Source organism: Myotis yumanensis, unplaced genomic scaffold, assembly GCF_028538775.1.
Source record: "Myotis yumanensis isolate MYYU_CA2020_CCGP unplaced genomic scaffold, mMyoYum1.0.hap1 SCAF_8, whole genome shotgun sequence".
NCBI classification, from domain to species: domain Eukaryota; kingdom Metazoa; phylum Chordata; class Mammalia; order Chiroptera; family Vespertilionidae; genus Myotis; species Myotis yumanensis.
Genome location: NW_027223759.1, coordinates 75,270,166 through 75,283,381, shown reverse-complemented (window position 1 = coordinate 75,283,381; position 13,216 = coordinate 75,270,166). Strand labels below are relative to the sequence as shown.

The window sequence follows — 13,216 nt, the reverse complement described above, 5'->3', positions numbered from 1 at the left end:
TCATAACAAAATAATCTCCACTGAGCCTTGCATATATTTAGCTACAAAACTAAGATTAAAACAAATGTGGGAATTAAGAGTGACAGAACACAATGCAAATGATATGCGTCTGAAGATAGAGAAATGATATATAGAAACGGGAAGGGAACAGAAGAGAACAGGGAGACCTGAGAGATAAATGTGCTGATTGCTTCTCATCTGTACCAGTCAAACTATAATAAATCAAGTGATAGATAAGCATATCTGACTGCACAAAGGTAAACGCTAAGGCATTATTTTCTAAAATTAGATGGTTGAGAGGTAGGGGAGTAGGAAATATGAAACATGCTGGTTTTATCACTGTTCAAAGTAGGGAACCAATAGATAACCAAGTTACCACTAAAATAAAATACAAACTTTCTGGATATCAGAACTGCATATATAAGAAGTTTCTTGAATGAATAGCATTAACAGTAACACTCTATAAGTATTACCAAATCTATAATATGACTATCTCATTACTTTTTAACTACACTCAATAAATGCTTGACAGTAACCTTCTTCAAGGGAGAAATCCCAAGGTCACATATCTTACGATCACTCAACAGTTATATAATGCTAGTATGTCCCAAACCAAAGATAAAAACATGCTTAAAGCCAACAAATCAATTTCTCTTCCCATCCATTGTGTTAAAGTGACTCTGATACCTCATCACAGCAGTGCATCCGAGCCATTGCTTCCGAGAGACGGATCATGCTCTCAAGCTGCCGCACTGTAATCCTCCAGGACGACTTGCTGACTCCAGAACCATCCCTCTGGCGGAGACGTTTATACTGTTCCACAATGAAGTCCTCCGACTCTCTGGAAATCTGTTTCAGAATATCACTGACGTCAGAGCGTTTCTACTTGACGGGAGCTGTGTTAACCAGAGGTTTAAGAGCCTTCCAGGTGGAGACATTAGGGGAACTGAGAAAGTCAAAACTTTGAAGCCAATGACAAGGAATTAACACTAAAATGCCTTTCAACAGAAACTAAGAAGGCCAGTGTATTCCATGTACTATTTTATAAACAGGAAGGCAGCAGGGTTAGTATTTAAGGAAAATGACAATTTCTAAAAAAGACTAGTGTCCAGGTGCATGGATTCACACACATTGAAATTAATTAGAAGAAATATTTTAATATTGCTATTCACATCTTGCTAATGAAAAGACAGGATTCTACTGAGTCTCCTATCTACCTACCCCAGGACTTCTGTGAGGATCAAATGAGATGAAGCATGAGAAAAAGCTTCACAAACATTTGGTTAAACTGTAAAATGTTAGCACCTGGCTATAAAACAAGTTGGGTTCCTGGGCTGAAGAAACTCCAAGGATGCTAGTCGCTAGGGAGAGGAAGCTGGATGTTGCCACGTGACGTCATTACCCAGCGTCCACAGCCACCATTTCTGGACTGGGCTGGGCTGTGGGCTGCATTTTGGGCCGTGGGGGGTGGTGGCGGGGCCTGTGTCCCATGTGGGGGAAGCCGAGTGTTGGTGTGTCGGTGCCAGGTCCATGGTGCTGTTTATTTTTAAATGGTCAGTGTGCAACACGGCAGCTCCTGCGTTGAGCATCTGCCCCTGGTGGTCAGTGCGCATGATAGCTACTGGTCAGATGGACGGACACTTAGCCTTTTATATATATAAAAGATATGTAACAAGCTGAAGCAATGGGATAGGATGTAATCTTTTCACCCGAGATGCCAGAGCCCATTAAACAATGCGCAGGCTATTCTTGAGATTCAATTCATTTATGTTGTCTTTAGGAAAAAAAAAAAGGACAATACACATATATATTATGACTTATTGATTTCAAAGAGGAAGGAAGAGGGAGAGAGAGATTGAAACATCAATGATGAGAGTGAATCATTGATCAGCTGCCACCTACATGGCCCCTACTGGGGCTCAAGCCCACAACCTGGGCATGTGCCCTTGACCAGAATCAAACCCAGGACCCTTTAATCCGCAGGCCGACACTCTATCCACTGAGCCAAGCCAGCTAGAGTGAACCCTCAGTTTTTCAGAGCAAGGAACTCAGCATGTTAACAAAGAATGCATGCCAAGATCAGAGAAGGGCCAGTACACAGTCATGGAGTACAAATGCCTCTTCACACAAAAGTGACCCATAATCCTTAGTTTTAAAAGACTCACTAAACTTCTACTGGGACAGTGAGAGTCAATCTCAATATTATAAACTAGAGGCCCAGTGCACGAAATTCATGCATGGGTAGGGTCCCTAGGCATGGCTGGCGATCAGGGCTGATCTGTGGGGCGACTGGCGGGGCAATTGGGGGGCCCCCCCCTGGCACCCTCATTGGCTGGCCTGGCGGTGCCTGCTCGCCCCGCCGCGCTGCTGGTCACCTCCCTCTGTGGGGTGACTGGTAGGGTGATCGGGGCCCCCGCTGTCACCTGCCTTGGCTGCTCCTGCATTGAGCGTCTGCCCCCTGGTGGTCAGTGCACATCATAGTGACCAGTTGTTCCACTGGCCATTCGGTCTATTTGCACACTAGGCTTTTTTTTTATATAGGATAACTAAGTGAAAGTGAAAAATAATGAAAGACTAAGAATAACTTCCAAGCCCTGGCCAGATGGCTCAGTTGGTTGGAGCGGCATCCCGTTAACCAAAAGGTTGCTGGTTCAATTCCCAGTTAGGGTACATTAAAAAAAAAGAATAACTTCTAAACGTCAAGCCAGACAATAATGTGTAAAAACCTAGAATCAACCAGAATCAAGTAAACATTTTTTTCTTTCCATATTCTATTTTAGGAAATGCCAACTGGAGGTTTATTTATTTATTATTATTAATTTAAAAAAATATATATATTTTATTGATATTTTACAGAAAGGAAGGGAGAGAGATAGAGAGTCAGAAACATCGATGAGAGAGAAACATCCATCAGCCGCCTCCTGCACATCTCCTACTGGGGATGTGCCCGCAACCCAGGTACATGCCCTTGACCGGAATCGAACCCGGGACCCTTTAGTCCGCAGGCCGACGCTCTATCCACTGAGCCAAACCGGTTTCGGCTATTATTATTAATTTTTAAATTAATTTTCAGAGAGAAGAAGGGAGAAGGAAAGAGATAAAAACATCAATAAGTGCTCTAACCAGTTTGGCTCAGTGGCTAGAGCGTCAGCCTGCGGACTCAAGGGTCCCAGGTTCGATTCTGGTCAAGGGCATGTACCTTGGTTGCGGGCACACCCCCAGTAGGGAGTGTGCAGGAAGCAGCTGAATTGATGTTTCTCTCTCATCAATGTTTCTAACTCTCTATCCCTCTCCCTTCTTCTCTGTAAAAAATCAGTAAAATATATTTAAAAAACACAACCATCAATAAGCAAGAATTATTGTCTGCCTCCTATATGCTCCCTACCAGGGATCGAGCCCGAAACCTGGGCATGTACCCTGACCAGGAATTGAACTGTGACCTCCTCGTTCAACCACTGAGCCACTCCAGCTGGGCTATTAAATGGAGGTTTATTTTAAAAATAAATGTCTAAATAACTATCCTGGATCCAGTGCAGATTCAATCTAATGAACTACATAACTACTGTAAAATAACAATCATGTTCATTCACAATTATCCAGAGGAATCCAAGTTTTTCCTCAGAGAAAGATATGAGAGCATTCAGTAGATTACTAAACACATACACAGTCTTATGATTCTTAGGAATGGTTAAAATAAAAGAATGTCTGCCCCAGCCAGGTGGCTCAGTTGGGAGTATTGTCCTATGCACCAACAAGGTTGCAGGTTCAATTCCCGGTCAGGGCACATGCCCAGGTTGAGGGTTTGATCCCCAGTAGGGGGTGGGTAGGAGGCAGCCAATCAATGATTCACGCTCATCATTGAAGTTCCTATCTCTCTCTTGCTCTCCCTTCCTCTCTGAAATCAGTAAAAATATATTTTAAAAAACCCAAAACTCTCATCCATAAAAAATTGTTATTAGCACATAACAAGGAAAAGAAATGGAATTATTCAGATGTTTTTAAAATGCCCTTTTCTCAACTCTCTGAAGAAACAAACTTCTAAACAAACAAAACCCCCAAAAATAAAGAAACAAAAAACCCAAAGAAGTGAAGGTTCAGATTTCTCCATGTAATCCTTTTTTCTAAATGCCATTTAAAATATACCCATGATGCTCTATTCTAGTATAAAAAATGCAGGTTACCTTTGGCTTAAACTGCCTTGCAAAGAGAAGATACCTCCTGATATCATCAAGGGAATAAACACGATCAATCGAATCTTCAATCCTTGAATGCAAGTCTACTATACGCCTTGCAATAGCATAATCTGTAACCTAATTAAAAAAAAAAATCACTTTGATCAGTCACATCAATATCCACTCCAGACTATCCTAGGCATTAAGAAATTAGTCATAGCTAAAAATAAGCTCTAATATGCTACTGAAAGATGTATTCATAGGTACAAGATTTCTGAGGCAAGTTTGGTACCAGTTTCATTTAAAACCAAATTAAAATGTTTACCTTTGCCCCACTCCAAGAATATTCCTGAAGGAATTAACTGACTTTAATAACAATAGCAGATTTCTAGGGCCCTTAGTATATGCCAGCCACTATTGCCTAAGTGTGTATAGAAGCATTAACTCATACAAGCTTCACCAAAAGCTTATTATTAGGTAGTTATTACCCCTATTTTACAGATGAATAAATTGAGGCTCAGAGAGGTTAAATCACTAGTCCAATATCACAGCAAGCAATGGAGCCAAGATTCGAACAGTCCAGCTTCAGAGTCCATGGTCTTAGCCACAACTTTATATTACCATTTGTAAATATATAAAGATAATCATCACAGTATTAATATTGAGAAAAAAATCATACAAAAAATAAGCAATTTACTCTTAAATGATACAGAAAAACCATGTAGATGTAAAGAGAACAAATGATACAGCAAACAGGGCAAAATGTTAATACGTGAATAGAATAAAAGGATGTGGGTACCATGTGCACTATTATATTTCTTGGAACATTTCTGTAAGTCTGAAATTATTTCCAACAGTTAAAAAACTAATTTAATGGATTATGTACAAATAGAAATATATGAAATCAGGTAACTCCCAACTATGGGTAGGTGGGTTAAATATTTATATGGATTTGTGAAGGGATAAAAACAAACCAAAACATAAAAAACTAATGGAAGGCAGCTATTATTTAGATAATATTTGAAGTTTTGCAGTAAGCAAGAGTATGGATTGTGCCTAATGCAATACAGGACCCCCATGCTCAGTAATTAACAGTACAGCCTATAATATTAGCTTCTACAGAATGTCACTTTGTAGTCCTGTGCCCATCTGAGCTGTGCAGTATTGTTAAATATTTAAGATTAAGTATAAATAACTCTAATAGTTAACATGTCCAAATCCAAGTTACATTTAATCTTCAAATTATTCTATAATTAAGGGGAAAAAGTGATACACACTCAACTTTATGAGAAAATATAGGAAGACTTATGACTCTTGATTTGGAGGAGAAAAAAAGAAATTTCTTTGGTATTCCAATTTTTTCAAGCTTACTAAAAAGATCCTCAACAAAACAAAAAATTCTTATAAAAATCTTAAAGAGAATGATTGGAAATTAATTATAATGTTTCCTTTTTCTTTTTTTTTGTTAAATTTATTGGGGTGACATTGGTAAACATGAACATACAGGTTTCAGGTGTGGGTTTCTATGTTACAAGATCTGTATATTGCACCATGTCCTTTTTCCTTTGAAAATTAAAAAAACATTAGCAAAAACAAACAACATTATATTCCTCAACACAATTAAGTGGAACCAGCAATTCAAGTGACTTTATTTTGAACTGCTTAATACACCTTTGCCCAATTGGAGAGAAATAAAAGATCAGTGCAAACACCTGTGCCAGCTGTTCAGGAGTATATATTCAAGCCTGACTCATTCAATTACTCATATTGGAAATAACAAAAGAAGTAAGAGTGATAGATAATGTTGGTTACCTCATTACATTCATCCACAAGTATAAAGAAGAGATCAAATCGGGACATGATGGGAGCTGACAAATTTATATTCTGTTTCAAAGACTTTGACCTGTCATAGTGTCCACCGATTGGGTTTGCTGCTGCCAAAATAGATGTTCTTGCATTCAGAGTAGCCTGACCACAAAAGAAAGAATTGTGATAGGTTTAAAAAGACATCTGGAACGGCCAATAAACATATGACAAAATGCTTGATCTCTTTCATTATGAAGTAAATGTTAACCAAAATACTAAGACATCATTTCTCACCTACTACATTATTAAAATTAAAGTCTAATAACACACAGTGCACAGTTACTCCCATATGATGATGGCGAAATGCTGTGCATACCCGTTAAGCCTGAGATTTCTTGTTAGAAATTTATCTTGCAGCTAGGTACAGGAAGATGTGTGTTCAAGGATACCTACAATATTGTTTGTAATCAAAAGGCTGAAAAGGACCCAAATATCACTCGGTAGGTGTCTAATTGGGGTACATACAACTGAAAACCATGCAGTAATAAAAAAACCCAAAGTGGATGTAATATGTGCCAATATAAAGGGTGTCCCAAAATTATCGCAAGAAGTAATTTTGATAGAAAACACAGGTTTTTAATTAAAAATTGTAAATTTTTTATTGATTCATAAAGTATACAGTATAGGGTTATGTATGGAATAGCATATCGGGTAAATGGCCTCCACGGCTTTGCTGGCACATACGCACTCTTTTGTTGAAATTTTCCATGACCGTTTTGCATAAATGTGGCTGAATTTCGATGAGGCTCATTTTCATCTTGATGGCTTGGTTAATCGACAAAATTGTCGCATTTGGAGTTCAGAAAATCCAAGAGTGATTGTTGAGAAACAAATGCATCCACAACGTGTCACTGTTTGGTGCAGATTTTGGGCTGGAGGCATCATCGGACCATTCTTCGAAAATGCAGGCTGCTCAGGCAATAACGAAAGAGTGCGCATGTGCCAGCAAAGCCGTGGAGGCCATTTACCTGATATGCTATTCCATACATAACCCTATACTGTATACTTTATGAATCAATAAAAAATTTACAATTTTTAATTAAAAACCTGTGTTTTCTATCAAAATTACTTCTTGTGATAATTTTGGGACACCCTTTAGAAAGATTGCCAAAATAAAATTATGATGTTGAATGAGTAAGGAACAAAACTATATGTATTATGCTTGTTTCTATATAAAATATTCCTAAAAGGGGCATAAACTCAGCAGGTATTTCTGAGTACTTATTAGTGCTGGGAGTTGCAGGGGAAGATTTCTCTTCCTTGTATTTTAGAGTACTGCTTAAATTTTCCTCACTACTTGAATGTATTACTCAATTTGAAAAGTTTGATTCTCTCGAATGTTAGTCACAATATTGTACAGTCTTGTATCACTTAACGAGGGGGTAGGTTCTGAGAAATGAGTTGTAAGGCAATTCCATGGCTGTTCAAAGATCACAGAGTGCACTTACACAAACCTAGATGGTACAGCCTACTGCATAAAACAACGAGACTCAATCAGGCATGAGAAGATGATGCAATCAAGAGATGTAAACACATCATGTATGAGGTTGCTGCCTTAGTATGGCTTACCGTTTTATAGCTAACTTTTTTTTTATAAGTAGGAAGAGAACACTCTAAAACAATAATACCCAGTATTATGTACTGTACATAATTGTGTGTGCTCTACTTTATACAACTGGCAGGACAGTAAGTCTGTTTGCACCCGCATCACCACAAACATGTGAGTAATGTGATGTGCTAAGATATTACTACGACTAAGATGTCACTAGGTGATAGGAATTTTTCAGCTCATTATAATCTCATGGGACCAACATCACATATGTGGCCCATTCTTGACCAAAATGTTATGTGGCACATGACTGTACCTATTATTTTCATTTAAATAGATTATTTTTGTTATAATTGAAAACCTGCTTTATCAAAAAATATTGAAGCCGAAACCGGTTTGGCTCAGTGGATAGAGCGTCGGCCTGCGGACTGAAAGGTCCCGGGTTCGATTCCGGTCAAGGGCGTGTACCTGGGTTGCGGGCACATCCCCAGTGGGAGATGTGCAGGAGGCAGCTGATCGATGTTTCTCTCTCATCGATGTTTCTAGCTCTCTATCTCTCTCCTTTCCTCTCTGTAAAAAAATCAATAAAATATATATTTAAAAAAAAAAAAAATTGAAGCTTTGTGAAAATTTTGAACTGTGAAATGCTACAATTTTCACCAGTACCCTCTATTTTCTGTCATAGTGACACATTTTCACAGTACCTATAATTTGGATTAATAATCCTCAGGGCTGTGTTTTCCATTTCAACAAATAACATTTTATGTTGAAATAATGCATTTTATCCAGGTGAATGTCTCTAGAGCTACATCAATCTACAAGGCACGATGCAGTGGAACAGAAGTGGACACATGTACCTTCACGCCTGCTTTAGTGATGGAGATAGTCTGCTGTTCCATAGCCTCGTGAATAGCAACTTGATCCCGCACTTCCATCTTATCAAATTCATCAATACAACATACACCCTGTAACCAAACAAATCTAGCATAAGAAACTGCCTTTTAAGTGTCAAATAGCAAGTAAACTCAAAGTTTGCACCTATACTGTAAGATAGGTAAATAATCAATCCTAATTCCCTCTACTAGAGCACAGTAGATCCCAGAGCTAGAAGGAACCATATGCTTTTGACTCATTTTAGACTAAGACTAAGGAGTGTGCAGGAGGCAGCCGATCAATGATTCTCTCATCATTTATGTTTCTCTCTCTCTCCCTCTCCTTTCCTCTGTGAAATCAGTACAGGTATATTAAAAAAAACACACCAAACTGTGTAAATCTCAGGGTCAAAATATTTTGGGTCACTTCAACATTGATTTTCAGCTGCAGAAGTGAGGAGTGAAATTGAAACAATGTTTATAAGCATACTAGTGGCCCAGTGCATGGATTTGTGCACATTGAAAAGAAATTAGAAGGCGGACATGCCCTGGAGCCAACCTCCCATGGTCCCTCCCTGGCCGGCTGCACCTGGGGCAGCACTGCAGCTTGAAGAGTGCCTCTGGCAGGTGGGCCAAAACCTGCTCTCTGACATCCCCTGAAGGGTCCTGGAGTGCAGGAGGGCACTCTGAAAAGTTGCTGTCACTCAGCAGCTCCTGTGTTGAGCGTATGCCCCCTGGTGGTCAGTGTGCATCATACCTACCAGTCGGTTGGATGGTCAGAAGGTCACTTAGCCTTTTATATATATAGATATAGCTACAACTTACATGCCTTTACAGATCTAATTAATCAATGTCAAATAAAGATTATTTACTAAAAATGCTCTTTTTAAAGGACATCTTTTAATTTTTTTATTATTATTTTTTAAGGACATCTTTTTAATAGAAACTTATAGGTCTTTACTGACATGGTAAGGAATATTCTGATTTCTTTATATACAAGAGTATAAAATGTTCTTACATTATCAGCCAGCATCAAAGCTCCAGCTTCAATAACAAATTCATGAGATTCTTCATCTCTCACAACAGCTGCTGTTAAGCCAGCAGCACTGGATGCTTTGCCACTGGTGTAGACAGCTCTGGGGGTGAACTCCTCCACATGCCTGTTCAAGGTTATCATATTCATTAATACATGACTACAAAACATTCTGTGCAGGAATATCACCTAACAGCATTTGTCAATTAAGAATTTAAATTTATTTTTAAAAAACTGAGAAAGGCATTAATCATAAGCAATCCAGAGATACCTATATTAGACTGAATATGAAACCACAGACTGAACATAAAGCCTTTCTCTTTTGGCCTTTTAGATAGATTTAAATCCATTCCTGTCAAATGTAAGATGAAGTTCATACATGACAAAAACATCAACTTCAAAAGTCTTTAGTAATAAAAGTTCAGCAATAATGATTTATTAGAACGCCTTGCACTTAAAAAATAAAATTAGCTGTGAGATTTACTGTAAAAATGCAAGGTTGGTTTAATAGCAAAAAATAATATATCACATTAATAAAGATAAAAACCATCTCAATAGTTTCAGAAAAAAAAACGTGACAAAATCCAACACCCCTTTATGATAAGAACTCAACAAATGAGAAATAGATTTCCCTTCAACCTGATATAGCATCTATAAAAACCCACAGCTAACATCATTCTTGAAGGTTAAAGGCTGAATGCTTTCCCCCCAAGATTAGGAAAATGAGACACAGATGTCAACTCTACCACTTCTATTCAATAATATACTCAAAGGTGTAGCAGGTGCAGTTAGGCAAGGAAAAGCAAAAGGCAGCCAGTTTGAAAGAACTATCACTATTTGCAGATAACATCATTTTACAGAAAATCCTATGGAATCTACAAAAACGTTACAACTAATAAAAGAGTTCTTATAAGGTTGTGAGACAAAAGATCAATTTCATTCATATACACATACAATGAACAACCCCAAAATGAAAAGAAAATAGCATCAAAAAGATTAAAATACTTAGGAATAGGTTTAACAAAAGAAGTGCAAGCTTATACCCTGAAAACTATAAAACATTGTTCAAAGAAATTAAAGAAGGCCTAAATAAATGGAAAGATGTCCCATGTTTATGGATCAGAAGACTTAATATTGTTAAAAAGCCAATATACACCCTGGCAGGGTAGCTCAGTTGGCTGAAGCGTCCTGATACAGCAAGAATGCAGGTTTGATTCCTGGTCACAGCCAATACAAGAAATAACCAATGAATGCATAAATAAGTGGAACAATAAATCTCTCTCTCTCTCTCTCTCTTTGTTCATTGAAAATGTTTATTGTTTTATCCAGTTGGTTCAATATTTGTATAATTTAAAACTCTGAGCTTGCCCCTGAATAATCCAGATGTCTACAACATAGACAAACTACTATATTTCCTGATACTTAACATACTCAGATTTCTCTAACTTCCATTTATCAGATAAGTAAAACAGTAATCTTTCAAAGTTACACCTTTAAGAAGTTCACAAATTCCTATTTCTCCAACTTTAAAATTTTTTTTAAACCCCTTAAAAGAGGAAGCTGAAACTCCCAAATCAAGTCTTAATCTGCCACTCACAATGTACCCACATATCAAATAATCACAATGTACACTTTATGAGACTGACGCGCTGCCTGCTGCGCTAAGAGGGTGCCTCAATGTACACTTTAAATGTTACAATTTTTGTCAGTTATGCCTCACAAAGCTGAAAAAAATTAAAATCATCCACAGAAAAAAACCTTAGTCTGAACCAACAATGGGAAACAGAGCAATGGAAGTATTTTATTCATTATTCTGAGCAAAAGTACAGAATATATTTATTTCATTTTCCCATAAAGAAAATGTACTTTGTATTTAGAGAAATAAAAAATCAGTTGTCGGGACTTGTTTTTAGAGCATGATCAGTAAGTCCCTTATCAATGGTTGGTGCCTGATACCAGGGACCATTGTCTCTTGTACGCATTTATCTTCATATAGGGTGCCCCAAAATTCACGCAAGATTTAAATTTTGCGTGAGCATTAACAACAACAACAACAACAACAAATAAAAGCCTAATTTTACTTGGTTTATTGAATCAGATTCTAATATCTGTTGCCCTTTGATTTCAATCCCTTCAATTTGATAAGCATTATCAAGTACCAATTATGGCCCAGGAGCAGGGACAATGAAGACCAATGAAGACCACGGCTTTGCGTATGTGCCAGCAAAGCCATGGAGGCCATTTACCCGATGTGCTATTCCATACATAACCCTATACTGTATACTTTATGAATCAATAAAAAATTTACAATTTTTAATTATAAACCTGTGTTTTCTATCAAAATTACTTACTGCGTGAATTTTGGGACACCCTATACTTCCCACTCCTTTAGCCATAATTCAGCGTTTTCAATTTCAATGGGAAGGATAGCTGTTGTTCATTCATAATTCTTTTCAGGACTATCATAGAAAGTTCGGGCAACCCATCTTGATATAGGATGCTTGTAATATTCCCAGTGTTCTGGGATATAGCCTTCTGGAATTTCTGCTAATTCAGTTTCATCAATGAATACATTCACCAGAGTTAGGCCAGTTATTACTGGAATCCCAGTCAGCATAATGTAGAATTTCAGTAAATTCAAAGAACGCCTATCATAGAATCCAGAAGGTTTGATAAGAGTCTTTTCTCATGGTCTCCACTGTGTCTTACAGGAGCAATAGCCTTCGGAAAGCCACACGTGAGAAAGGCCCCGGATCCAAGCTACGTGCCCAAGTGGTGGCCAGAGAGCATGGTCAGCGGTGACCGAAGTCCGCTGCGGCAAGCTCAAGGCTGCCATGGCTACTCCCTTTCCCCCTCAAAAAAAAAAAATGCCAATATACCTCAAATTGATCTACAGATTCAACACAATCCCTATTAATATCACAACTGGCTCCTTTGCAGAAACTGACAAGATGATCCTAAAATTCATGCAGAAACTCAAAGGACCCAGAATAGCTAAAACAATCTGGAAAAAGAGTTGGGCAACTCACATTTTCTGATTTTAAAACTTATTACAAAGCTTTGATATTCAAGACAGTGTTGGTTCTGGTCTAAGAATAGACATAATATGAGGGTTTTGTTTGCCTTCCTGAAAAAAGAGACTAATACATGTCGGTCTGGGTGATGTTGGATAAGACATAATATACACATATATACAGCACCAAGAACACAGAAAGTGCTCAAAATGGGTTACTATTATTTTGACCTCTAAGTTTCTTAAAAAGTTAAAAGTAAGCAAATTCTTGCAATACTTATGCTAATAAGGCTGGCAAAAAAAAAAAAAGCCTCATGCTTATAGCACTGCTTTGGCAAAGTGTGTCCTATTTAAGAACCTTAAAGATATTTGTATTCTTAAATCTCAGTAATCCTATAGTTGGAATTTACCCATAGGAAACAAAAAAATTTTAAATAAAAATTTCTACATATCATGGTATTCACTGTATCAATATCTATATAATCATTAAAATAAACTACGACAGGCTAGGGAAATGATTTTATAAGTTACAGTACACCAACCAAAAAAAATTGTGAAAGTACAGAAGGAAAAATTTTTAGGGTATATTAAAATGAAAATACATATTTATGTATTCAAAGATTACACAAAGACATTATACAAAGATTAAAAGAGTTCTACATGGGAATGGGATTGCAGGCAATTTTTTCCCTATTCCAAAATGATAACATA

The 13,216-nt window shown here is 37.5% G+C and overlaps 1 protein-coding gene and 1 pseudogene across 1 annotated transcript in view; both read right to left on the bottom strand.

Annotated features, from left to right (window-relative positions):
• The window catches only part of MCM6 (minichromosome maintenance complex component 6), a 35,470-nt gene that overhangs the window by 9,186 nt on the left and 13,068 nt on the right, over positions 1–13,216 (bottom strand). The window contains exons 9-13 of the mRNA XM_070423075.1: positions 9,478–9,619; positions 8,445–8,552; positions 5,985–6,140; positions 4,182–4,310; positions 688–849 (exon numbers count right to left, since the gene is read on the bottom strand). Of these exons, the coding sequence (XP_070279176.1) occupies positions 688–849; positions 4,182–4,310; positions 5,985–6,140; positions 8,445–8,552; positions 9,478–9,619 (697 nt within the window). The remainder of the gene's footprint in view (positions 1–687; positions 850–4,181; positions 4,311–5,984; positions 6,141–8,444; positions 8,553–9,477; positions 9,620–13,216) is intronic.
• Positions 11,382–12,328, bottom strand: LOC139015718 (NADH dehydrogenase [ubiquinone] 1 beta subcomplex subunit 5, mitochondrial-like; annotated as a pseudogene).